The sequence below is a fragment of the Cygnus olor genome, chromosome 19 (genome assembly GCF_009769625.2).
Source record: "Cygnus olor isolate bCygOlo1 chromosome 19, bCygOlo1.pri.v2, whole genome shotgun sequence".
In the NCBI taxonomy this organism is placed as follows: Eukaryota; Metazoa; Chordata; class Aves; order Anseriformes; family Anatidae; genus Cygnus; species Cygnus olor.
In genome coordinates this window covers 2859080-2887079 of record NC_049187.1, presented here as the reverse complement: position 1 = coordinate 2887079, position 28000 = coordinate 2859080, and the positions used below count along the sequence as shown (strand labels likewise).

At 46.1% G+C, this 28000-nt stretch overlaps 1 protein-coding gene and 1 long non-coding RNA gene across 2 annotated transcripts; one reads left to right on the top strand and one right to left on the bottom strand.

The window, feature by feature from the left end:
* Window positions 1-3: 3 nt before the first annotated feature.
* On the top strand, window positions 4-14927 carry TNFSF15 (TNF superfamily member 15). Its single transcript, XM_040531781.1, has 4 exons — window positions 4-1036; window positions 7462-7513; window positions 7882-7929; window positions 13317-14927. The coding sequence occupies exons 1-4, from the start codon at window positions 839-841 to the stop codon at window positions 13742-13744; spliced, it is 726 nt and encodes a 241-aa protein (XP_040387715.1). The 5' UTR covers window positions 4-838; the 3' UTR covers window positions 13745-14927.
* LOC121057493 lies at window positions 9506-28000 on the bottom strand. Its single transcript, XR_005813809.1, has 3 exons — window positions 27176-28000; window positions 26112-26233; window positions 9506-13363 (listed from the first exon to the last, which is right to left on the bottom strand). It is a non-coding gene; the product is annotated as an uncharacterized LOC121057493 (long non-coding RNA).

Here is a 28000-nt window from a genome sequence, read left to right as displayed (position 1 = left end):
CCAAATCGTGCTGCCCTGCAGCTCCTGGGGTGCTGATAGGCAGCAGCCCTTTTTAATCTCAGATAGCAGCTATCAATGAGGCAAAATGACCTCACATTTTCCCAAGTGCAATAAAGTCACAGCTTTTCCCCTTCCAAGTAATGATAACAGGCTCCTGGGAAAGTATAGCGACGAGTTCAGAGAGCAAGCCCCCATTGGCCGGGGAGCCAAACACCCGACCGGGGCCTGAACCCAGGCTGCTTGGTGCAAAAGGCACTCATCGTGCAGCCTGCAACCTGCCTCACGGTCTGCTATTACGCAGGAACAAAGTGACATCCTAGAGAAACAGACTCCTTCTGGGTGTCACTTGCAGCCTGCTCGCCTTCCCTAAAAGCCTCTTCCCTTTCATCCCGAGGCCGTGCTGAAACTGCGGCGCTGCAGCCACTTGCCCTCGTGCTCCCCCTTTGCTTCTCACTTTCACTCCCATTGGTTTCACGTTCCCTTTGCCACGCGGAAAAGCTTTCAAGCTCATCCAGCCCGGCATCAGAGTTTATCCTGGTTCCACCCACTGGGACTTTCCTAGCTTCCTCCTACACGCGAGGGGAAAAAAAGGCAGAGGGAGGCAGGCAGCAGGCACCTCGGGGAGCTCGATGAGCCGCGGTGCTCCCTTCCCTGAGCTAGGTTTCTATTGTAGGCGGTGCATTCCTCGGGAGGGAGGGTGTGCGTGTGTCGGTGCCTTCCCACACTCGGGGCAGCTCTTATTTAATGGGGGTCTCCATGCAGGGCAGAAGCCAGAGGAGATTTTGCTGTTGCCAGCTCCCAGCCAGGCTCAGCGGCAGCTCACACGTCAAGCGCCGGCATGGACCGCGGGGCTGAGATAACCCTGGAGGAGGAGGCTCCGGTGATCGGCCAAGCCTCCAGGATGCACCTCAAGGAGGACTTGAGGAGGATACGATGCGCTGTGCTGCTGTGCCTGCTGGCCGTGCTGCTGCTGGCATTGCCCACCGCCTACCTGCTAGTTGGAAACCTCCGAGCCCCCAACTCCTGCTCTGGCCAGGTAAGGCTCTGCCGTGCATCGGACCTGCTGCCCTAAGAGGAGGGGAGCGTGGCGTTCCCCATCCCCCATCGTTTGCTTATTTGTTTTTCTGGTTCTTCTTCTCTCTTTATGAGTTTCTCATGTTTAAGGGAAGGCGAGAAGTTCGCCGTTACCTTCCGCCTTCCTTACTCAGCCAGTCTGCCAGGGACAACTCTTATGATTGTTCGATCTTTTTAACTAATGGTTTGTGTTCCTCTTGTCGTAATTTCACTAAGGTCACAGCACAGCATACACCTTTAAAACTTTTACTGGCGTGCTGCAGAAAATGCTTAAGAGATAGCTCTAGTTGATGGAAATTTGTGTCTCTCCGCTGATTTCAGACAGATTTTGATACTACGGCTCATTTTCCTCCTTACTGTTGGATTAGCTCTGAGACTTCCCCTACCATGTCCTGTTCCAGCAAACATCTGCTGAGTGTGCTGCTGATGTCAGTGGGTCAGTGCCGTTTGTACATGATTGGGCAGACAGCTGGGGCTCTCGTGTATTATCAGTGCAAACTCCTGCGGAGATAAGATTTGGGACAACTACAGTCCGATCCTAAAGCTTGCATCCCACTTTTTTACTCCCCATCAAAGCTTTCTCTATATCCAGGGAACTTCTGAGCTCTTTTTCTTTGACAGACAGCTAAACTTTCTTTGCTCCTAGAAATACAGGCTGGCTGGTGCAGTCACTTCTAATGCTCTCCTGTGCTGCCCTACTCCTGCTTATGTTAGCCTGCAAGTGTCTACACTCACTGCAGACTATGAATCCAGCAGGACTGCCACATGCCAGATGGAAGAGTTGTGCATTTGGGTCTGAAGAATTAAGGTTTAAAGGAATTTTAGCTTCAGGTCTGAAATTCCCCACCTAATAAGCATGCTTGTCATATAGCCGTATGCATACTTAGGAACAGCAAAAGAAAGCAGTGTTAGTAAGCGGCCTTGAGAGCAAACTTCAGATGTAGGAAACATTTTGCCTGCAGATGTTTGGACAGTCTGTCAGCTGTGTCTGTAGCTGCACGCATGTGCGTGCTCGGCTGCACGGAGCAGCACTAGCCCTGCTTTGAACCCGAGCCTGCACAGCCGGCGTGTCACACCCAAGCAGAGCCAGCTCCTGAGTGCATCTTCCACGTTACCCGGTTGTAACTTCAGGCACAGCTGAAAGGAAGTGTGGCAGCCCTGCACAGTACGTCAGACTGCTAAATTTGCTGATTTCTCGCACGTGTACATTCTGCTGCGCTGTCCCTCTCACTATTATTTAGGCCAGTTGGAGCAGGCGCGCACAGAGTGAAAAGGCATTTCGGACGGTCTCATTGCTCTTTCTGTTCCCATCCTCTGAGGTTCTGCAGTACCAAGCAGAAAGTTCCATTCTTGAAACAATCGTAAAAAGAAATAATATCATAATGTTAGCTGTTTGATAGGACTAGCGTGTTCCTGGCTCTTAACCCTGCTGGAAGAGTTAGTGGAGAAAAACATTTGTGACCGGGTTTAGCTTCTTAAGAGGAAAAGCGCAACATAAACCATTAGATTTGCTCTAGCCTCGATTACGTGAGCATGTATTTCCATGCGTCTACACTGACTTATTAGTGCATAGTATTCCCACAGTGATGTAACGAGGTGATCAGATGAGTTACAGCCGCTGCATGTCCCAGTGAGGGAGGGAAAATCATCAGGGCTGGCCGCCTGCCTGTGGCGCTTGTGCCAAGCCGAGTGGGTGGAGCACCTAGCTGCAGTTCCACAGGATCCTGCCTTTGCTGCCTATTTCATTCACTCCACGGATCACTGATGGTGTCACCAGTGTTGTCCAGCAACAGAGCGCAGCTGGGCGGATTTGTCTGCCTGCGGAGCTTGCTGTTAATCCCCCCCTAACAGCTGTGCCACGGGCTGAGCGTGGGTGCTCAGTCCTGCAGCTCAGCACAGCCCAGCTCAGTCCAGCGGAGAGTTTCTAGGTGTACAGGCTCTCAGAATCACGTCTTTTCATGTTTCCATCTGCATTTGAAGAGTGAGAACTGCATGGCTAAAGGATGCCTTCTTCACACACCCCATTGATATCCTGGGCCAGAAGAACTTGTCTGGGACCAGGCATGCGTGCTGGAGCTCTCTGAGCACAGCTTTTGGGTGCAGGTGTCCTGGGCGTACTGGGAGCAGGTAGACCGGCCCCAGTTTGCACCAGATGTGGGTTGACTCGCTGTCCCTTGCAGCAATGAGCTCACAGGAGGAGCTCTCTCGGTGCCCCAGGCCCAGAGCTCAGCCCGCACCCACCGGATTGTCCCCTCCTCCTGCACTTGGGCCAGCCCGGGGCAGCAGGAGGGACTTGGCTCCGGCACCTCCTGGGAGGCACTGGTGCAGCCAGGCAGGTGAGAAGCAGACGTAGTAAATCCCTGAACCCGTCCTTCCTGGAGCAAGGAGGAGGAGAAGGGTTGTGCAACAGGGGTGTGCCTCTTCAGTTTGCCTGCGGGGTATGACAGTTTGCTCATCTCGGCTTCTGTGTGGGTGCACATGCTGTCACATTCTCCTTGGAAGGGGTATAAACTCACCTTTTCCTCTGGAAATGCCCTTTTCAGGAAAGAGCAGGGCAAATTATGTCGTTACAGCAACATGTGTTAACCATCGGCTCTCTCTTTCTTGTGGTATGCTGCGTCTTGCATGAATAATTGATGCCTTGATGATGGTTTCTCTGGACACCTTCCAGGCTCACTACACAGCTTCCCTTTTGGAAGTACAAATCACTTTCTTCCGTGCTTCAAGACAGAGCGAGGTGAGGAAATAGAGTTCTTTAAGCAATGACACATGGCTTGGGCTATTAGCAGGAAATCTGTAAAAGGGAAGTCAAATTTCAGCCTGAGTGCACAGATCCACCAAGGGGAAGAGCACAGCAGCCAGGAAAGCATCTCCATCTGTCTTAGCAACTCGTTCTGCTAGCCCCGTAACGCAGAGAGTCAAGTCCTGACCTGCAGATGTTGGTACTTGGGCTTGTGTTGGTGGCGTCCTTAGCATGGCAGGGCCACAAGCAGTGAAAAGGGAAATTCAATCCAGAAACTGTCCAAAGGGTTGCACATGAACATGTGTGCCACGTCAGCCTCACAATGGAGACGGGAGGTGCCACAGGATGGAAGGGACTTTAAAGTCCTAGCAGCTCCTCCTGGATCTCCCTCCTGCAGTACAAAAGGATATAGCAGCAAAGCTTAGATGAGACAGGCAGAACTATAACCTGTCCAGAGCCAGAAGCCCTTATGGCCTGTCCAAATGGGAGTAGAACCCCAAATGGCTTCATGATCCTTAGGGATGGAGAGGTGCTTGGGGAGCAGCAGGGAGCATTGCATCCAGTCCTACGTGTGTGGGACTGTCTTTCCAAAAACTACGAAACTGCTGCTTGATGATGCTTATGGCTCTCGTGGGCAGAGAAGCCAGCACATGCCATGGCCCAGCCAAAAACCTCCCACTGGAGGCATTTTTCAGCATCAGGGGACCAGACATGTCCTGTCCAAGCCATGCAGCACCCCTGGAGCAAGCAAAATTGGAGGTGCAGGTACCGTGCATGCCCTGCAGAGCCCTGCCTGTAAATTAGCATGTTGCGCTGAAAACAGAGCAGTGGAGGAGCTGGGGGGGATTTTGCTTATTAATCCCCCTGCCTCCAGCACCAAGCTGCTTTTCCCAGGCAGTTCCCCTGGACAACCCCAGCCCCTCCTTGAGGTGTGAGAGGCAAAGCGCATGCTCAGGGGATGTTTGGTCCTTCTCCTTGGCTTTAGCGAGACATGGATGTAGATGCACTGGGACTTTTGGACATTCTTGGTATCAAAGCAACAGAGCAGAGTGTTGTGTGCTGCAGTTTTCAGGGTAAGCAGAGCAGTTGGAGAAGTCCTTTGTCCCCAGGTCAGCTGTAAGGTGGGATTTTCAAAGTCACTTGGCACTGGCTACAGTCTCTCTGGTGTAACTGAAGGGAAAATTGAGACCATGGTCTGAACTTTTCAGAATCACAGCTAAGCAATAAGGGAGAATAGAGAAAAAATCTAATTGTGTAAATGATTTCTGTACTGTCTCATGCTGCTTGGCTCTCCCTCATTTCCTTCATCCTGAAAACTCTTTATGCATCTCCACTACGCCATCAATGTACATCTTTAGGACAAATATTATTAATACCTGGACATTATGTAGCATTTTCTGGTACTGAAATATTTTTCTTTGGAAGTTTAGAAGATTTGTATCCCTATCAAACAACACAATGGGGAAAAAAATACCTTTCCCACTTAAAAGAATAATTCACACTCTGTAACTCTGTAGCACCCTGCTTATGCACTGCCCCTTAGCACGTAGAAAAGCAGCTGCTTCACGAGGACTATCCACTCGGCATTCTTTGGAAACGAGTAAATTGAAGTTCCATGAAAAGCTTCTTTGTGATTTTTAGTCAAGACCATTTCAGCATTTTTGATAAAGCAGCAGGATTCTTCTTGAGATCCTTCCCACTTCCCCATCATTTCTGCTTGTATTGCAACGCTGCGCATATATAAACTACTTCAGCAGAAGTTAGGCTTTCAATAACCAGTCCCACTGAAGTTAGATGATTAAACACAGGTTTGTGATTGATTTATAGCTCCCTGTGATTCTTAGCATTGTTAGGAAATATGTAACTTGATAAATATGTAGAAAGTGCCACATAAATAAAGCTGCAAATATACACATAGGCATCTGGCAGAAAGCACGGGGGATGTTTGAGGGAAATCCTCGACACGAGCTTGTGCTTCCCACCAGGGGAAGGACAGTAACCTGGCTGTGACTGTGTCCCATCAGTTGTGTTCAGATACCACAGCAAGCAGGCAGGACCTCAGAGAAAGTTGCTGGTGACAATGAGAGGCGCAGACACCTTGGCACCATTCCTCTCTCGGCCAACACCGAGCTTTCTCCCAGCCTCTCTCCTAGATGACATTTCCTGCAGGGCAGATGACCCCCGTGCCTGAGCTGTGTGTGTGTGTTCGCAGCAGAAAGGGAGGGAAAAAAAGATATTTTTTCCTTCTCCATTTCTTTTCCAACACACTGGAGCCATTATTTCAGAAATGATGTTTTTCTGCAGCAGCACATGGCTGCTCGCTGCTGGTGAAACATCTTTGGGCTCACCAGAGCAGCCAGCAGTCCCATACAACCTGATTCTTCCCCCCACATACTCTCCTTGCCATAACCTGTGTAAATTATGCATTTTCAACTTCTCCTGCAATACTTGGAGCTGTGTGAGATGCAGCCACCGGGAGACAACTTCAGCACCTACATGCTGATATTATTTCAGCCTGGTTTTTGAGCAATGCGCATCACACCGTCTGTTGCAAGATGATCAGTGGCAGCTTGCTGTACCCAACAAATTCATTGCAGCCATCCCTGATGCACACCATACCTCACCAGGCAGCCCCGAGCTGGCTGCATATCCCCAACCACTGGCTACCTGCAGCCACACTGCCAGCATCATCCTACCAAGCACCATGCCCGGCACAAGCACAAGGGACGATGCTCCCCATGCCCCGGGGAGGCCGCATCCAGTGTCAGCATCCCGCAGCTCCCTCCTTCCCCCTGCAGCATGCTGGGTTCAGGCTGCCATAGCAGGGCTTGCTCCTGGCAAGGAGCCATGGGCCATGCAGGATGAGTCAGGAGCCACCCGGAGGCGCACGGCATGCAGCCGGTGGCTGCCCTTTTTTTGCTGCTTGACCCAAATGTCAGCACCGCTTGGCACAGGCCCTGCTACCACAGGGACGGGTCATAAATATGCTGGTGCTCAGTGCTAGAGGAACGTTTAAGATGCAAGCGAACATGAAACAGCCTGCCTTGCCTTGGGGCTCCCAAGAACTCAAGGCAGACCTAAGTGATAGACTTACAGTCTGAAATAACTCAGAAAGGGAAGCAGGGGAAGCAGCAGGTCTGTAGCTGGTACACCTCTTACTTTCTTTGCTAGTGTTTTGGATGCAATTTGCTCAGCCCTGCTGAGGCGTGAAGAAGGGAAGAATGTCTCACATTGCTCTGCTCGCTCTGTTTCACTGCATGGATGGAGACAGGAGTCACCAAGCAGTGGTGCTGGGTGGACACATGGTCCCATAAGATCTTTAGCAATGGTCTCTGCCCCAGCACTGCCACAGGCTCACAGCCCATGAACGAGGCTGGAGCCAAACCCAGCCATCACAGGAGCCCAGCTCCTGTCCCTGGCACCTCTTCTGAGATGTGGGTGGTTTCACACAAACAGTTAAAAAAAAAAAAAAAAAAAAAAAACTCTTGCAATGAGGCAAAGCTCTGTTGGGGCTTGTCCTTTTACTTAAAAGCTGTAGCTGAGGTGGAAGATATCAGTGTAACATCTCATGTTTTCTGGGATAACACAAACTGGACCCTCGTGGAGGAGCCCTGGAGCTAACCATTTGCACTTCTCTCCCACAGGTCACAGACGAGAGGGGCTCTCACCTTCTGAAGCAGCGGGCAGTAGAAACTGGTCAGTTTGCCGTCCCTTTCCCATCCCCGGCACATTTGTTTACTGAGGTTTTGCAATTGCTGCCACTGCACCCAGGGCCGACACCTCCCCACCCACTCTCATGGCCCAGATCCATGCAAGGCAGGGCGGAATAAGCCACAGGAGGCAGGGAGGTGGGGTACAGCAGGGGCCATAGCGAGGGGCAAGCACTTCTGTCCCCATTCCAGCACGGGCCCACACCTCCCCAGCAGCTCACTGGGACCAGTAAAACTCCCTCAGAGAGCCAAAGTGCTGTTTCGGGAGCCCGTGCACACCCTGCGCCCAGCCAAGCAGGGGAGTGCTCCCCTTCCACTCACTTAACCCTTCTTTTTTTTCTCTTTTCCCCTCAGTTACAGATACAATTCCCAGTGCAGAGAAGCCAAGAGCGCACCTGACAGGTAATGCTTGTTCAATACGAAAGCGTTCCCCTCGGGCCTTACAGCTGTCGCAGTGCAAAAACCTCGGTTTATACGGCTCTGATAGGATCAGGTGTTGTAAGAAGCAGGGGAGAAATAGTCTTAGAGCTTTGCTTTGCTCTGCAGATTTACCACAGCGGTGTGCGTAGGGAAGGGCCTGCAGAGGAGAGGCAGCCAGGACCGGTGCCACTTCTCCTGGTGGTTGCTGTCACCAAGTGAGCACTCGGGCCTCTGAAACCAAGCGTCAGTGAGTGCCCACTTTCTTAGGAAAGGAGCCCAAGTGAGCTGTGATCTACGAAGAACTACCAGTTTCGAAGCCAAATGAGGTCATTAAGTCCAGTTTTAGGGCCCCTATTTTTGTAAGCCCTGACTGAAGCCACACACACTACGTTCCTATGAAATAGCCACCTGTTTTTGGTGTGATCATCTCTAACACACGTTGGAGCAAACAAGGGAAGAGCTGTGCCCAGCTGAACCCCTCTGAGCCCATACATGTGACAGAAAAATGCCCTCACAAAGCGCTGCTGTGGGGCAGGTGATCTCGCCGTGGAGCTGGGGCTCTCATCACGCCAAGGCCGCTGTCCTGAGCACTCCCCCCTCCCTCCAGGTCCACCTTCCTGGAAAATGTAGGGATTACCAGAAGGGGAACAGGTTCACGGCGGGTTCCCATCTGGATGGGACTGAGTGCTGAAGGGCCCCCCAGCTGCTCTGAGCTTCTCCCATTTGTCCACTAAGGCAATTTGCACTGCAGAGTCTTCCCCAGCACCCCGTGCGCTGTCCCAGGGGAGCACCGTAGTAACCTGAACCACGCAAGACGCTGCATGAAGCTTCACACAAATTTACATACAGGGTTGAAGCAACTAGTGCTTCAGGGCTGAGTTTTTCCCTGGCATTGTTTACTTTTGCTAATCCACAAATTCCTTCTTAATGCACACCCTCGGTCCCATCTCCTTCCTCACGCAGGTTGCTAGAACATCCAAACGGGCCTGTCCCTGCTCAAAGCACATCCTTGCGTAAATGCAAGCTGGCAGGAGCAGAAGGACCACGTCTGCTAATGTAGGTCCCCCTGTTTCCCAAGTTGCCACATGACTGAGACCCAGAAGCTCCCGGGGTGGCTGACTCAGAGCTGCAGCCGAAGTGCTGCGCTGCTGACAGGAACTTCCCTGGGTTGCACAAAAGTCCACTTGTTGCAGGGAAGCACCCAACAGTTTACTCCAAATTTCCTCAGGCCTCCCGTTTGCAAGAACTCCTTCACCATCATTCCCAAGCAGTGCCCCTGGGACGCTGCCTGTCCTCCTCAGCCTGATGTTTCAGCCCCATCACTGTTAGCCATGAGAAGGAAAAAGCTGAGATGTTTTTTCTCACTCCTTTTCTGTGCAAAATGGAGTTGGGAACCTGAGCTGAAGGCATCTAGGCTGCTGTGCTATATAGCCATCAGGAAACCAGACTTCCATGAACTTGTCTTTAAGCTTTTTTTTTTTTTTTTGAATCTCAAAATGGTTTGTGTTAGAAGGGACCTTAAAGCCCATCTAATCCCAAATCCATCTAATCCCTCCCACCAGCCCAGGCTGCCCCCAGACCCATCCAGCCTGGCCTTGGGCACTGCCAGGGATGGGGCACCCACAGCTCCTCTGGGCAGCCTGCTGAGCCCAGGCATATTTTGGGGCTTCTCTGCACCCTGTAAGCAATGACTTCCCAAACTTAGTGGTGCGTCATAGTCAGAAAGCTGTGCGGTTCTAAACTTGTTATATAATAACTTCTTGAGTGTCATCCTACTCTTTGCTTATCAGAATCTGTGACTGACTTGTGCATAGAAAGTGAAAAAGGAATAATTATTCTTTAGATATTTCTTACATTCCACCAAATCAGGCACCTTCTTCAGTGAAAATAGTAGACTAGGTACTCTCCCTCACAGGAAATCTCTTCCAGATCCTTATCTCCTCCTCTCTGTCTCCTCCTAGATTTAGGAACATATATTCTGAAGGTGAGAACAGAGGAGTGAGGGGAATGAGAACCAGCTGGAGTACTTAGCATGGGAATGCACCACTGAATTAACAGTAGCAGGATGACTCAATGTTTTGGTCTCTGTTCCTTTATGAAAAATTCTCCACCTGCTCTTGGCCTTTTTAACACATATTGAGCATGTTGAACCCATCATGACGCTGACATCTCATCTCCCTGGTGGCTGTAGCTAGTAAAGAATAGCATGGTCAGCATAAATAATCACTTGGGACTTTTCTCCATCCCCATTCTGCCCCATGCACTAGTTCATCCCAGTGGTGCTGGCTGCTCCACGCTGTGCCATCATCCCTGCTGTTGTACTGGGCTGTACTTCAGGGGAAGATGCAGACCAGTGCCTATTCCTCCTTGTCACCAGCCTGGAGCACAGCTGGATGCAGCATGTTGCAGAAACCCCATCAAGTACCTGGCTGGCATTTATCATGCTGCAATGCTAATTATAATAAGCACTCCACTAAATCTGGGTAGAAAAACCCTTTTTGGTTCTACTTGGTTGTTGAACCTTCTAAGTACAGTTATTAAACTCCCAGGGCACGATCTTGAGCAACAGAGACTCTGCAGCCATTGCGCTTTGCAATACGGCATGCCGCACAAAGCTGTACTCCACAGGAGACTCAGACCCTCATCTCTTTCTTATAATATAGCTGACAGTATTAGGCCATCACACCAGTGAGGGCCATGAATTGTAGAAACCCCACAAGTTCACCAACATGCCATGAATGCACCCAAGAGCTGCTAAGCAATGGGGATTCCCCAACAAGAAACTAAACCGAAAGGGATCTTAGGAAAAGAGAAGAAATCTGGCATGTAAGTGATACCAGAAACTAAAAACGTAGAGGAAACTTGAAGGAGATGTAGCAATTAATCCCTTACTAAAAGCGGATTTTATTTACTTCGAGGATTAGCATAATATATATATTTGCTGAAAGTGCGGCTCCATATATTTAAGAAATCAATGACAAATACAAATACTGCTAGAAAAGGAGCTATACTGTATTCAAAGGCATTTGAACATGCATTTTTTCCTCTTGGCATATCTCTAAAGCATAGAAAAAAATAACCAACTTGGAAACAGAGAGCATCATTACAGTGAGCGCTAGCCTAAAAGGAAGGTTATAGCTACAAAACTTAGAGTTGCCTAATTCTAGAAGTTATGAAATCATGTACTTCGAGATGCCTTTTAGTTATTTAAAAACAGTGAAGAATTGAGTGTCACTGACATTTTAAGTGCGTCATTGTACACAGCAAAAAAAAATTCTCATGAAGCTTCTCCTCAATTTTCCCCCAAACTTCACAAGATGGAAAAGAGCCCAGGACATTTTTGGGAAATTTTCTGATCTTCTACCTCAAACAAGCTTCCCTCTGTTACCACCTCATCTCTGAGAGGTCTTACCCCAAGCTGTTGTAATCAGCATGACCCAAGCGCTACTTTAGTTTTTGCCAGGATGCAGCCCAGTCCCTGGACGGACACCCGAGGCAGATGAGATGAAAGCAGAGGAGGATGAAGGCAGAACACAAATACTTTCACTTTCTTTTACTCCTCTCTTTCTGTATCAGGCAACGCTTCATTGGCTCTAAGCCTCATAGTCCTTATAATACTTCTATATTTTAGCTTGGCTTGCTGTCACAATCCCTGTCTATTGCCCTCCCATACAGAAATACTCTCTTCATGTGCTTTGCCTCCTGGGAAAAAATAGACAGATATAATTCTTCAGCAGCACTGACAGGCAGGCTGAGAAAAAAAAAAAAAAGCCATTATTTTGTTGGGCTACTTGAAGAATATGCAGGAAATTGCACTTCTAACATCAGCTTGTCTCCTTATCGGTTATCTATTGCCATTAAAAAAAAAGGATGCCATGGGACTGAGCATATTCGTTTTCCTGAATCTCATGTCACCCAAGGTAAACCTAAAGGTCATTGCCAAGCACTTCAAAGCGCTCCCTTACCTGCATTCAGCTTGCCTCCCTGCCCATGCACACACACCCTTTCCCCAAACACTGAATCAAAATCAACTTTAAACATTAACCTAAGTTCATGAAAAAGAAAAAGGGTTGGTTTCCTGGAAATCAGTTGATTCAGTCTTTCTCAGTGTTTAACATCAACTTTCCAGGTTTGCTGTAATACCTGGCAGAATCTCAGTGGTATGTATGCTCTCCACCACCTCGGCTGCTGTTTTAGCACAACAATTTTATGTGGCAGTCAGTTAAGGGCAGAGAAAACTCTTCTGCTGCTGTGCAGAAGGAATAAGTGCTAGGGCTTGTTCTGCTGACTGTCACGTGAATAAAGTCAGAGCAGCAGAGGAGAGGTGAAGGGAAGAGGGCAGCAGCTCCCTGATTCTTCCTGAGAGCCTCTGCAGCCTGGGGAGCATCCTCAGCCTCTGCTTGGATCAGACCAATGCTAGGGTCTGGATTAGAGTTCTGTTAACTGCCAGACCATTTTGTTTGTTTGTTTGTTTTTAAGTAAGAAATAAAGCTGAAGATAACATTAAGCTTAATGTTTTGCTCCATCAAAACATTTTCAAAACACTGAGGTAAAACTGGGTTTTAATATGTGTTACTTTGAAACTGGTCTTTTTAAAGCACATTGGGGTATTCTAGTTTTATGGTAAAATCAAAGGGCACCAGTAAACGAAAGGCAGTTGTACAGCAAAAGGTTTCGTTGTGAACACCCAGAAGGAAAGCTGGGTGCAAGGGCTAACCAAAAGCAACTTGGCAGGAAGAGAAGTTCAGGGGTCTCAGTGCTCGATGACAGATCACGCTGACTGTTGTGAAACTTTTGCAAGCAAATAGTGGCTGTTATCCTCCGTTAGCACTATGGTGGCATAAACATAACTTCAGTCCATTGCAACTCAAGAAAATGTTGCTCTAATGCCTCTTACTGCTGCCCTGAACCAAGATGTACAGGTGTGAACCATCGCAGCACAGGTCTGTACAACTCCCTAGCACTGCTTTCACTTAAGGACAAGGTTCATACTCTGAGAGCCGGGGTGTAAAGCAGTCTGTACTTCCCCATGGTGCTGTGAGACTCGGCCTTCGGGAAGGACGGCCTTGTCGCACCACTTAGGACATTCAGTTGTAGTCCAGCCCTGCAGGCAGCCTGCTTTGGCCGAGGTCTTCCAGCTTTGGCTCCTGATGGCTCAGATCTGGACACCACTAGACACGGTCCAAAAATGCCACTTGCCGGTTGGCATGCAGCGAACTTTGTCTCAGCTTTCTAGCTGTAAAATAAGAACCTTTCCCTCCTGGTGTTTTAATTCCCCTTTGGAGTAGAGATCCGTTATCACGTTCAGTGGGATTTCCCCAGGCAGAGCAAAGTAACCCATCTCTTCTCCCTCTCTCTCTGTCCTGCAGTGAAGAAACAAGACCTTTCCAGCGCCATGGGAAACCACCTGCCAATCCTGCAGTGGGAAGACAAGCAAGGCTTGGCCTTTACCAAGAACAACCTGAGTTATTTCAGCAACTCACTGGTGATACCTGTGTCTGGGGACTACTATGTTTATGCTCAGGTCACTTTCCGAGGGCCCATTGAAAGTTCAGGGAAAGCGAATTCTGTCACTGCCATCATCACCAAAGTCACCGACAGCTACCCTGAGCCCACCCAGCTGCTGACCAGCACCAAGACCCTCCGTGAAGAAGGGAACAGCTGGTTCCAGCCCATTTATCTGGGAGCCGTGGTCTCCTTAGAAGTAGGGGACAAGCTGATGGTCAACGTTAGCAACATTAAGCTGGTGGATTACACTAAGGAGCACAAAACCTTCTTCGGTGCCTTTTTACTGTAGGTCTCTGGCAGCAGCTGGTGGGGGCTGACATGGCCCTGCTGGACTCTGGTTTGGTGGGGGCGTGTTGGGGTGCTGGTCGCTGTTCTGTTCTCCTTCTGTACTGTCACTCACCTGCAGCACTCTCTGCAGCCTTAAATTAAGGGGTAGGGAAAGCTGAAGCCGCAGGCTGAATTGAAACAAAGCAAAAAACTCCAGAAAAATGCAAGTCAGGCTAGAGGAAAATAGAAGGTTTTGAAAGCAAAAGCTAAGAGCTCTTCAAAACTTTGTATGCTGGGGAGGGACCTGTTATATGTGTGGGATAGGCCTATTTATCCTGAATACTACAGCTAAGCTGCATCACTAACTCCTCTTCTAATATACAATTTCCTCATCTCAAAAAAAAAAAAAAAAAAAGTGTTTTAAACTTTCCCCAACACTTCCAGTATAGTTTTGCATTACCTCACTTCAGATTCTCAGTTCTAAAAGGTAATTATTTTTTGTCATTTCCTTACAAATAGATTTGCTCAGTACTTTGCACTAATATAAAACCCACATTAATCATTAACTGCTTAATTAATCCCTTCCAACTTCCCTGTAAAGTAGATTAAAATTATATTGCATTTTGCAGAAGCTACCTGATTTTTTTTTCCTCCAGGAAATTGTTTACAATTATGTAAGTCAATATGCAGGCTTAAGCCTTTATGTAAAACTTCTAGGGAACATGCAGAAATGCTTTCTGTTTCAGCATGACAGCGGAATCCCCCTGTCAGATCCTAACATTAGGAAAACAGAAAAAAACAAGGCAGAGGCACGCAACAAAATTTTCTGCACTATTTAAAATCAACCAACAAAATTTCAAGAGAAACCTTCTGCAATATCTGGTTTTCCAATTCGTTTAATGCAAAGCAAGTGCAACTAAAGAAATCACTGCCTTGGTGCTCTCCCCCCTTGCAACCACTGCTACAGCAGTCTGCGAAACGCAAAGGACTCCTCAGCCTTTGCCTGGGCGAGGGCTGCCAACCAGCAGCCCATACAAAAGGTTCTCGGATCCAAAGACAAGATCATGGTGTGCCACGGCCAGGTGCAGAGCTCAGGAGCACTCAGCTTCCCATCTCGCACTTATTTTTTTCATGGACTTGCTGTCTCTCAGGGAAATTCCGCAGCTTTCCTTCTCCTCCCACAATAAATACATCACTGACAATGACTCAGGTCACGTTCCAGTAGATGCAGGCCTCACACTCTTAACTGCCCAGAGGTCTCACACCTGAGCACCTACCACTCAGCCATTCTGCAGGGGCTGGCTAGTGGCCAGGCTTTACTCACTGCAGCTCTCTTTTTTTTTTTGCCTTACCTCATTGGGCTCCCTCCATTTTCTACTTCTTGGTCGGAAGCGACAGCAAGGCGTCACTCCCTAGCTATTGTTTCCACCCAAAGCCATGGCAGGGCCCAAAAGCACGCTGTTAGTGCCAGGGAGGCACCAAGGCTAGAGAACCCACGGGACTGGGGACAGGGGCTCGCAGCTGAAGGGCTCAAGTGGGCAGAGGAGCTCTCTGGTGGAGGCAGCCCAACTACAAAAGACCACGTGCGACATTGCAGCCTGACCAGCAGTGGGCTGCTTTGGCCACAGCAAGCCACTTCCAAGCAGAGACAATTTATTGCTATATAAAGATCTGTTTGAGGTGAGAAGGCAAAACACAACAGAAGCACAGAGAAGGGCCAAGCAGATTACAGTATGAAGGGAAGAGAGAGGCAGAGAGGTGGGAAATCCAGGCAATATCTGGGCCTCTACCTCTTCATTGCTTGGGTATAAGCACTTCTGGGCTAACAGCAAGACTATGCTTCTTAATCCTAGCAGATCTTTTATCTAGTTAAATCATCTCAGAAAAGCAAGCTTTTTGACCATCCTTCCCTATTCTGCAGTGCCTTGGTCCCATAGTAGGTTCTCAGTCACCCTTCACTGTTCTATCTACACCGAGGCAGTATTAAGCACAGTATTAAAATACACAGTATTAAAAGCTAGGATGTTGGCATCTTTCCTCGCTCTTCTTTCCTCAGCGGATGTCTTTCTTACTTCCTGCTCCTCCTTAAGCCTAGGCATCAGATGTTGGTCCGCTGTGCAGTATAGCCCACCTAAGACACCTTGACATTGCTGCTGCATCAAAACCTCCTTAGAGTTAACTTCTCATCCTTTCTTTGACTTGTCCTTCACTTTCCCCACACCCACATCTCAGCTGTCCTCTTGATCCATTTCTCCCTCAGGCACCTTCCTTCCTTCTTGGCCCTATCCATTAAGTATAAGGACACCTCTTTGCCCAAACCTAAATTTCTACACACAACTTCTCTCTTATAATCATCCCAGTGCACAGAAAACTGCTATTTGAAAATAGATCAAGACAGCAGAAAGTAAAGGTAGTGTACCTGCTAGTAGCTGCAAATGCTCTTGGCCAAAACATCCTGTAGTTCTTTTATTAGCTAGATTCACTTCCATTTTTAAACCCTTATTGCTACGTTTCCTTCATCTGTTCAGTCTTTTATGCTAAAACTACCTCTTGGAGACAAGAGGAGTTATTCCATATGTATCCACTCAGCACCTAGCATACTATCTGGTCTTGTTATTTCTCAGAAAGGGCAACTCATCATTCACCACCTTGGCAGGGCTGTTCCTACTGCTCAGAAATCCCATTTTTTCCCTTTACACCATCAAAAAATGTGGTGAGATCGCAAGTTCAGGAAAAGGTTGTTCTCAGGGAAACCCTAAGACTTGCCATTTCTTAGATTTTCTCAAACATTCTCTCAGCATCCCATACTGAGTCCTTCTGAGCTGCTGATCCCTTCGTTGTGTGCCCAAAATACGATCCAAATTCATGAAAACATGACATTTGCAGGTCTTGCAGACCACCACATGGAGGCACTTAATGTGACTAGCACACCAAAGAACATGGCATATCTCATAAAGAGGAGACTTAAGTGACCTCTCCAGGACAGGTGATTCTCAGCAACTATGTGGGAAAGCTTTTATGAAGTTATAGAGGATGAATTTGATGTATCCTTGGAGAAAATTGGAGTGCAAATTCTAGCTGTACTAAGTTACAGAAATTCAGAAAGCTCTTTACTTCTACAAATGAGATAACGTAGCATTCTTCTGAGGCCATAGGGCAATCCTGATAGGCTTGTAGAGCAGATTTCCATAAAAATTATATCTAAAGTCATCATCACTTAATGACTGTTGCACCGAATATGATAAATGGGAGTTTCAGGGGACAGGAATTGTGCGTGCAGTATATAACATAATAAAAGAAACTTCTAGGGAATACATACACATATAGACATGTTTATATATTTATACATATTCCATACAAGTTTTAGGAAGTGCTTTGGCAATAACAAGCCCCTTCTATAACAAAGTACATCATTTTTGTACACTGATGATAATTTTCTCAAGCAAAAACTTGCCTGCTGCTCTAACAATACAGGTATGACTCTTGTTCCATTAGCCATGTCACAAAAATATTTTAGTCCATAGCAAGCTCTCCTACCCCATTATTTACACCAGCTTCTAGCACGTTTAGCACAGTAGCACACTTTATATATATCATAAAGTAATTTATCTGGCATTACTTGTTTTAAAGTGGTGCAGGCATATTAACGTGCACACATCTACCCCAGCGGAAATTCTCCCTTTCTCCCCTTCCCTCCGTACAGCGCTAATGTTTCTGTAATAGTGACTAGCAAGTATAATAGCAAGCACACGGGCTGATTCTGACCCAGGGACTCCACAGAAGCCAATGGCACAACCTCAGGGTAAAGCAGCTTAAAATAGAATTCAGGCTCAAAGAGAAATATTGCAAGTAGACTGAACCCAAGTTGCAAGTGATCTGATTTTCCCAGAGCTAAATAAGGACAGAAGTGTTCTCAGAAAATCACATTTATTGAATTAGAAAATTTCTTTAATGTAAATCATTTCTGGAGATGTGAAAATGCACATACATCAGCATTTTCAACTGAATGAGAAGATGATGAAATCAGGCCTTGTGAACAAGTGACCTTTCAGTTTGTGGTCAGACTGAAAATATGTTTTGTTTTGGGTGGATGTGAAACTAGAACAGTTATAAGAAAAACTCCAAGCTGGAGGAATAGGGTTCAAGTAGGCAGCTTGTGCTACATGAACTAAAATAATTATGTGATTTCAGATTATGACCCTTTCATTTTCCAGTAAAAGAGATATCTAAGCACTATACAGAACAAAACCATTGAAAGAAAAATAAACTTTATTTTTTAATATGAAGTATGATCAAAATATTTTTGTTCTTAGGATTTTGTTCTTCCCCATTCACTTTGATCTCCAAAAAGCTAACACTAAATATAACCCAAATTCATACAATGGTTCACTTACCTACTGCTTCCTTTCCCCTTAAAAACTAATAATAAGTATTAACTCTCTCTCTGTATAGATATCCAAGTAAATTTAAATCAAGCTATAAAGGGTTACAGCTCCAATCTTACCAACATACGCTTTACTTAGTCTTAAGCATGTGCCTAAGATGGGTGACATTGTAAAAGTGAGCTCAGTTTTCCTATCTGGTGTATGGGAGGAGTAAAATCAAATTAAAAGCGATGTGTTTTACCTGTGTTTACCCTGAACTACACCATTATAGGAGGAACCCCCCAATATAGGAGTAACCCCCCAAATAAGGAGCACTCACACAGACCATCGTCAGCACATGTATGTTGGCAGGATTAGGGTCTAGAGGTGGAAAGTTAAAGGTCATGTTCCTTAGTAAAACACGACCCAAATAACAAACAGTAGGCTGCTGAGATGATTTTGGACGTCGCAGTTAGCAGATATCAGCTTGAGTAGACCCCCAGAAGGAAGGGATGCGACCAGTCAGTATCAAAGTTCAGCACAGACCAAGTGGGATGGATTAAGGTATTACTTGTGATTTTCAATACAGATAAACCATATTTTGAAAGACTGTCATTTTTGAACTCTGTATAACTGACCATATTGTGCTCTGTGTTTATTAATCTCCTGGGTGGCCCATCATTTCAGATGAGAAATGAGGAGAAAATTCGTTCTTTAGAAGAATCAGACAGCATCAATAATTTTTGCCCAAATCTGGGTATTAAGCACCAGTATAGCATTTTGCTACTGTAATGTATTTTCATTAAGTGATTGTATATTGTCTTATGCTTCAGTACTGATGTTCACTTTTACCAGTAGAACAGACTTAGTTTTTTGTTTCTAAATTTTATGATAATAAAAATGCAAGTTAACTAATGTGAGAGCTTCTGATCCTGGTCCCCTTCCAAAGACACTAACCCAACTGCACGCATAAGGTTGATCAGCTAATACAGCCAAACACCCATGCTGCTGTGTGTTAATCATTGTTATTGCAGTTAGCAATTCTGCACCAGAGTGAACTCAAACATTTTTCTTTGCCCCAGGAGTTAATAGGGCTTCCCTTTCGAAAGACAAAACAAAAGTCGACCAGACTTTCTTTTCCATTCATTTTTCCCCTTTGCAGTGTGGGAAACAGCTGGTTCCTTTTTTTTTTTCCTTCCTTTGTCATTTCTTAGTATATTTTGAAGAAAGCCCTGTGGAAAAGCAATGCTCATCAGAAACTGCGTCGCAGTCATACTGTCACTCCTGAGTCAGGGCCCAAAGCTGAGCAGATAAGGGAGACAGGAACCATGTTATTCCAGCCAGCTTTGAAAATCACTAGCTGACAAAAAAAAAAAAAAAAAAAACATTTGCACTGACTACAGCGATACATGAGAGCACCTTGGCAGCTTAGGAACTCAGCATTTCCAATTTCTCTGCTACTGACTGTCAGACGTAACCCAGCTGGGAAGCATTGGCTAAATGAGGGTTCAAGTCTTGAGTGAAGGCAACAGAGCTCTGGGCACCCTTAGTCCTGTTCTGCACTGAGCTTTTCTGTCCTTACACTCTCAGTGTAGTAGCAGTACCCATTGGATATGTACTTCTCATCCCGGATGGTGTTATCTTCAATCCTCTGCTGCTAAGAACACAAACTCTTCCTTTTCCACTAGAAGAATTCAGAAACATTGTCCCAGTAGGCATATTTCTTATCTCCACAACTTGTCATTTTCCTGGCTTGAACGCCAAGTAGCATTTCTAAGTTAATTCAGAAGTGATTTCTGATTTAAGGCTATGTGTTCTGGCTCAAGTAAGGTTTTCACTTGGAAACTCTGATGGAGGAAGCATGTTTACCCTGGCTTTCATCCACTCGCATACCTGAGATATTTTGTCAGGCAGGTGGCAGCTTCAGTAGAGCAGCCAAGAGTTAATTAGTAGGAAACAGGCTTTCCTCCATAAGAATTCCACAACAAAAAGGTGCGTTTATTTTGAATTCAATAGCTACCTCAGATTCAAAGAATAGCAAAGGTGTTTTTTTCTTTTTTAATCTTCCCGCTTTAACCTGAGCTAAGCGGAATTCCCTTGTTTTATTGTACTTACTCTGTTTAGAGTGAAATGGCAGTAACATAGCAGTAGTAGCTTGAGTTACCATCTTTGTAGTCTAAATACGCTGGCATGTACGTTCCCTCCACAGGAGGATTTTGCTTCATTTTCCCTACCTTTCTCATCCAAAAGTTGGATATTCTTAATAAATTCCTATGTTCTCTTTCTAGCAAGGGTAGAGATTTCTAAAAGGCCATCTTCCCTGGAATGGGTGGAGATAAGACCTTCTTGTCTCCTAAAGCTGCAGACGAATGTATAAAAAGATAATATTTTACTAGCTAAATGCAAGTGAGATTATAATAGCAGCACTCAGCAAGGGACAGCTCTCCCCAGCCCCCAAAACATCACTGCACTCCCTTCCCAAGAAGGCTGGATAAAGCTGTCCAGATAGTTACTGCCTGAGCAGAATCTTCACTAGGTTTGGTGTTAACAACTACATCCATGGACATGGGTGGTGAAGGGAGAATCTTACTTTCATGTGATGCATTTGTTATTCCACTAAATTCACCCGGGACAGTAGGAAAGTTTAACTTCTTGAGGTGCCCAACCACAGCTAGATATGCTGCTCACCAGCTTTGTTCTTGCATGAAGGCCCATTTTCCAGGCTGGGAACAAGTTCAAAAGTCACTTAATACACCCAGCTTTTGGGAGAAGCTTTGAGTTCACTCTGGCAGGGCTTGAAGACTGTCTCAGTTGGTGCTCCATCCTGCAAGATGCTTAGGAGACAAAGCGGGTGAATGGAAGGAACACTCATAGGAAGAGACTTTACTTCAAAAGTCTCTGTTCATCGACAGGCAGCTGAATAAGAGCCAATTTTTTCCAACACACTCGGCAGCTGTCAGACAGGCTCTCAAAGCTAAGAATCCATTGATTCAGTTTTTTTCGACGCCTGGTGCCAAAGCCAGACAGGAATCTCTTCAAAAGTGAAGAAACAAGCCAAGTTTATTAATAGCAGCAGTTCCAAATTCATTTTGCCTTAGAAATATTACTATAAGTCCTTTGGAATAGCATGCAAGACATGGCCTCAAAAGTTAGAGCCTAGTACCATAAACACCAGGTTACTGTAAATAGTACATCATTAAGTTAATATTACATTAAGTCTTAAATTATTAAATACTATATTATTAAGTGCCGTAAGTAGGAAGGTTTGGGTGGTTTTGCTGAATTATGAACTAAACTAGCTTCCAGATGCTCTCATTCTTGTACAAATCAAGCTATGTTTTCATTGGTTGCAGAGTTTTATCAATATGTCAAAAAGGCACTGAAAATGTTTACTGCATATTTATTGGTACTGTACATATAGATGTCAGTTATATGTAAGAAATTGCAAAAAACATGGTATAAAGTTGAGATCTATTAAACTTAACAGCTGTTTACTTTAGTAGATGGCTTTGATGTCTTCTGACAAGGAAGTTTATAAATATTTTTTAAAATATATGCTTTAAAATAAAAAATAAAAGCACTTCTATTCACCTTGATTCCTGAGTCCGTCTGTATTCTAATATCTACCAAGTGCTCATATTTACAGCTGGGAAAGGCAGACATTTGTTTACCCATAACAACATGGTTAAGTGTGCTATATTTTTCAAATAATACATGATTTCAAAGATGTGTAGATTTTTTTTTGTATGCAAGCTATTAATACATTTGCATTCAGAATATACACTCAGGACATTATTAATCCTAATATTTCAGGAGCAGTGAAATTCATCCCTCTTCGTCTGAGGACCAATTTTGGACATTTTCTTGAGCCTTTGTTTTAAGGCCTGCAATTAGAATATTTTGGTCCAGCAGCGTACAATCATATATCAGGGAACTGAAAGTTATAGTCTCGCTACTCTTCCCCCTTCCCTTCCCCCAGACAAAGCTAGCTGAATCTCACCATCATTTAAGGTGCTTAACTCTGTGGCAAAAAAAAAAAAAAAAAAAAAAAACACAAACCAAAGAGTCAGTACATCCTGAAAACCACCTACCATGCTTTGGTATGAAAAAATCCCTATTTAACTGCTTTCCGCTCAATACCAGTAAGATCTAGTAAAAACTCATTATGTTCTGAGATTTGTATAGAATTTCATAACATTTGAGCAGGACTACATCTGCAGTCCAGAAAAGAACTTGTGGGTGAACTGAATTCTGAAGTCTTACAACAGGATCCGTTTGACCAACCCTATAAACTAATATTTCTGCCAGAATGGCAATGAAAAAAATCCTTAAAAAAAAGCATTAACACATTTTGTTCATGGCTGTCAACTAAAGTTAGTGGTGGCTCCTACGTGCAGTCTGGAAGCCTGCCATTAGTCTGACTTCCTGAACAGTCAGAGGGAGATGGGGTGACTTGCTCTCTGGGTACATCTCCCTTTCTCTATTAACTGCGTACAACTAGAAATTCCAGCACAGCTGAGGTTAAGCAGTCAGAATCACACACTGAGCTTCAGTTCTGGGTTGAGAAAGTGACCGTTTGGGTCAGCAGCTTGGTCTGCGGCCTCTCAGCAGCTGCCAGAACTGGGGCCTGAAGCTGGCTACTGCACCAGCCCCTGTGGCTGTTCCCCTCCAACAACCAAGACTACAGCAAGACATCTGGCTTTTCCCTTGTATTCCACCCCTTTATCTGATATAAATTCATTAAAGTAGGAGAGCCCTGCCCTGTACCACAGGAGGGGAAGAGGTCCATTGCTTCCTGCTGATGGTCTAGCCAGGGGATTACCACAGAGGCACGCAGCGGTCTCCCCTCTGCAGGCAGGATACAGAGGCAGTTGTGTACGCAAAGGTGAAAGTGGAAGAGAACTTAATCAAGCAAACAGCTGCCAGAGCAGGATTATCTGTCAAATCATGCAGAATAGTTTTGTTCACTACACTTCCCCTTTCTCATCAGTTCCTAAAAGCAAAGGATGGAAAACAGCATCCTTTCAAAGAGACGGCTAGTGCTGCTTATGCCCCAGCCCTTCAGCTGGATGACTTCACTTTTTGCAGATGTCCCACTTCCTTTTCTGCATGTAAATCAGGGAAATCTCTAGAACAAAAACAAGGAGATATGAAACAACTTTTTCCTATAGCAGTGGGACTGTTCCTCTTTGCTACTGAATTATCTGGCAAGTAGGTATTAATGTGTGGAGAACTCCCCTGTCTGTACAAATATCTAGGTCCACTGAAACTAGACAGTTCCTTGGGCTGTTACCACCACCTTAATCATGGTGGCATCTCATTAGTTTTCCTTCAGAGGTCATCCCTTCATACTTTAATGGAGGAGGTTAAAAGAAGAGGTGAGACAAAGAGGACTGAAGAAGGCTTTTTCTTTACCCACTGTCTGCATCTAGTTGTCACTTCTGGCTAGGAACATGGGACTGATCTCCTGCATATCCCATTACTGCTGCCCCTCTACAGTCATAAACCAGATTTGGATGCTTATTCATTTGGCACATCCACTATTCCTTACCCCAGCTCCTCAATTACAGTCCAAACTTCAGGAAAGCACTTATGCAATGATTCAAAGCAAAGTACATAACCACAAACCATTTTTTTTTTTGGCAAGCACAGTTTTATGTGGGAGTACTTTCTTGCTTCAGTGGTGCACCGTGGGGATTGTGCTTTAAGGTTGTAAATGCAACAAGGACACCATAGTTCTTTAAGGAAGTTTTAGTTTGTTTATTCTCATAGACAGTTCCCAAGAGGTAGCTGAGGAAAACCCACTATTTTTACAGCAATGATCCTGGGCAAAGCAGCACGCTGGCACAGTTGCCACAAGGAATTTTCATGTAATTTCTTCCCAGAAATGCCTCACTGTGTCACAGGGTGGATCTCCTGAGTGATAAAGCTGACTATCATGCTACACCAGCACCTGATCCCTACTTCGTGGAAAATCCCAGAGGAAGGCACACATGCTATGATCATGACTGGAGTGAGTCAGCCGTGACCTCAGGGCTGACCTCCTGCAGGCAGAGAACAGGTCAAAGCAGTGCCTGCGGTCTACCTGCCTGTGTCTTCTGCAACCCAAGCCAGGCCCAGACCAGGAGAAAAGGGACACCAAGGGACACCAGGCAGTTGCTGGGACACCCCCAAACCCAGCAGTTCTGAATTGTGTTATTTCTCCACTCCCCCTTTAGTATGTGCATCACCAGGATAAAAACTTCAAGTGTTAAAGCCAGCCGTCCTTATTTCCTAAGTTATGGGTTTATACCCATCTTCTGGTAGCCTAAGAAGCTAACTGATAGCTTCCTTAAGGTGCGCAGCCGCAGCATAGCTTGTCTCTGCTCTCTACCCACCTCTGCCACCCCTTTAGAAGGAAACTCATCCCCCAACCCCAAAGGCTCCCAGGTCCCTCTGCTCCCACACAGGATAACTCTCCTCCCACAGTAGACAATACAATTTAGACTATTTTACATTAAGACTTCTCTAGTGCCAGATCGGTACAAATACCAGTCACACTTTTAGTTTTATATTTTTACAGCTTAGAAGTCGCAAACAAACAGCAACTTCAGCTTGTGCTTCACAGAACACACCCCTAGTCCTCACTGAAGGGCTCCAGTATCATTTATTGACCTCAGGAATCGCTACCCCAGCTTCTGAGAACACTCTGCCTTCAGTGGCTTTCCTCCAAGCCTTGAATAAGCAACCTACCACCACTCAGAGGAAGGAAACCAGACTTTTACCCCATTACACATACAGTACTGGCAGCATGCAGCACACTTCATTCAGCTCAGGCCTCTCTTACACCAAGCTTCCCATGATGGTCATACACAGCCTTCAGAGTAGTCCCATACTGCAGCTGCAGGAGGAGGGGAAGAAATCCAAGTGGCAACTTTGACCTCTCTTGCACTTGTTATCAAGCCAGCAGTCGGACTAACCTCATGCTCAGGGCAACGCTGCCACTCCCTTCAGATTCTTGGAAGTCACGGGAGCAAATGGCTCTGCCTCAGGACAAGCTGTTGGTATGTGTCTGAAGGTCACCCCTTCACCTCCCAGAACACCACTTGGTAACACAAGAGGTTTTGTGAGGAGATAGCAGCTTTAACAGAAGTTCTTGAAAAAAATTTGTCCACTCAGAAATGAGATTTCTAACAACCTTGGAGACCGTGAGGGTCCTCACAGTGCAGGTCCTCCAGGGGTCCCCTACTGGAAGGCCCTGCCATGCTCCACAAAGGCTCTCAGAGCCCTTGACCCTTCTTCCAAGGTTGTGCCACTAAAAAGTGATTCTTCTGAGCTGGAGCTTTTTACGTGACAGAAGTACAGTAGCCAAGAGTATTGCCAAGTCTAAAGAGACCTAGCAAGAGCCAGAAACCACACAGACCCAGGAAAAGGCCATCTCACCCCTCTCCTGCTTTCCAGGGAAGGAGCTACACACACCAGGAGCAGACAAGCCGCAGGTTCCTCATGTCCAGGCTCTCACACAGTGCCCTGAGTGTACCTTTGCTCCCTTCACCAAGTGATCTACACACAGCCCATACCTCCCAGGGGGCCTGTTGGGGTCTGAGACACATTGCCAGCCAATAACCCAGCAGGCAGAGCATTCTCCCACTAAAGCAAAAGACTGAAGACCTTAAAAGCACAAGAAACATCCCAAGGTATCAGGCGAGTCCTTTAACAACAGTGGTAGAAGATGCTGTTTAGGGAAAACACATGGGTCTGATCACTGGTTTTGTTGCATTTCCCTCCTGTACTATTGCATCACCATCCACTGTAGCAATAACTTCAGAAAGTACATTCATGCCTATTCCTTTTAATATTAAACTCATGACTAAAACAAAGGCTTGTGAACAGATTAGTAATTCTGTAAACAAGTTGGTAATAATTATTTGTGCCTCAGTTTCCTCTGAGGGATTCCTTAAATTCCATGTCTGCTGTGCCAGAACACTCTTATCAGTTTCAGCCTGAAGATTAGAAAAGCACTTGAGCCAGGGCAGCACATCTCACCTGGAGCACAGGAGCTATGAGATTAGTCTTGTCTGGGACACACTCTCCTTCTTGGCTGAGGCTTTGGAACACGACAGTTGTGTGTCAACATCCACGTTTCCTGTTGCTTGTCATCCAGGAACCTGTATCACATTAGAGGAACCTCATCAGAAGCCACAACCACATTGTCTTTCCTTCCCATAGGGATACAGCATCTGAGCTGTGGGCCTTCCTCGCTACTAAGTCAGATGTGGAGCCACAGGAATCAGCACAGATGCTAATAACCCAGAGGCTGGTCAGCTTACAGCAACATTGGAGAGCATTCTCCATTGAGCAGAGAGCTCCTTACCAGGGCCCTGTGTCAAAGGGAGCTGCAAGGACCAACTTAGTCAAAGAGGTCAGGACTAGGTGATAGTCCCAGCTAGCTTCCTGTCTCTGATAGGAAACACCACTGAGAAGATAAACCTTTTTGTCCTGCCTTCCTTCCCTCATCTTTATGTGCCCTTAGTCTTTGATCTGGGAGACACAAAGAAAACAGATCAGCCAGAATACTGCTGGCTTGTTAGCCTTTTCAATGTGGCTCCTCAAAAAAACTCAAGTATTTCTTTTCTTCTTTACCAATTGACTCCAGAGCACACAGCCACAGAGCCAGGAGCCCACCCCACACTTCTTGGAGAGCCATGCTCCAGGGATTAAGGAGGAGCATAAGGTTGCTATCTGCCACAACACCGCCTTCCCACACAGCAGGGATTTACAAGGAATTTCAGAAGTCAAGCCAACAGGCTCAGACAGCAGGATGATGTCTCCTCGCTCACCCTGTAGTCATCCCTATCAACTACTTCTGTGGATAGGGTGCAGAGAAAGCCTTTGGCTGAAGAAGCTGAGCACTAACTCAGAGTCACATGGAACAGGAAACATCACATAAGCATTAGCCTGAACTATTGCATTATTTGAGCATTTTCCAATCATGTCCTTAAAGAGACTACTTTTCAGAGTTGACTAAATAAACAACATAAGAAGCCAGGCTCCCTCAACTGCCTGCTGCAGCCTCCCCAAACAAGACATAACCTCACTTTTCCCCATACCTTCAGTGATGAGCACATCCAGACACCTGGGCCCTAGCACACACTACAGACCACCCCCCTTTCCCACCCTGCATAAAGAACCCCAGTGCAACACAACCACCTGCTTCTCCCACTCACCCATATATCATCTTCCCCAAGCACACAGCTGCAGGAGCAGAGCAAGTTGGGGCTAATGGAGCCAATTAGCTGTCATTAACACCTTCTTGACCCAAGCCAGTGCCACCCCATCAGCCCACCTGCCCTGAGAGGACTTCTCCAAACCAGCTCAAGCTCTATGTGTATCCCTCTGTGCTGCACCTCCCTCTTCAGGAAAATACAGCAGCTGACAAAACCATATCAAAACCCTCTAGCACTGCCTTGGTGCTTTCCAGCCCTCTGAGATGTCTCGGATTCTTCTGCCCTGCTGCATGGGCCTGGCCTCCAAGCCAAGGTTCCCATCCCCATCACCACTCTTCTGACCTGTGTACCCCACTTGCAAGTGATGCCCTGATCCCCATCCACAGATGGCTCCCTTCACTAGTGAGCTCCTTGTTGTCGATGTTCTCAACAAGAATATGTACTGTCTACATTGGAGAACACGTTATGTTCTCCATACTCTCTGTTTCCTCTGTCTTTGCAGCCTTTCCTTCTTGTATTCAACAACCTAAAGCAGCATCCTGTAATGAAACCAAACTACAGCATCCTATAAATACCAAATGAAATTAGTTATCAAGAATGTCTCCCAAACACCACCACGTGCTCTGATGCCGTCATACAATATATTGCTTGTTTTCTTAGGAATAACTAATGTGTTCTCAGAAAATCAGGACATTTTGTGGCTTTTTA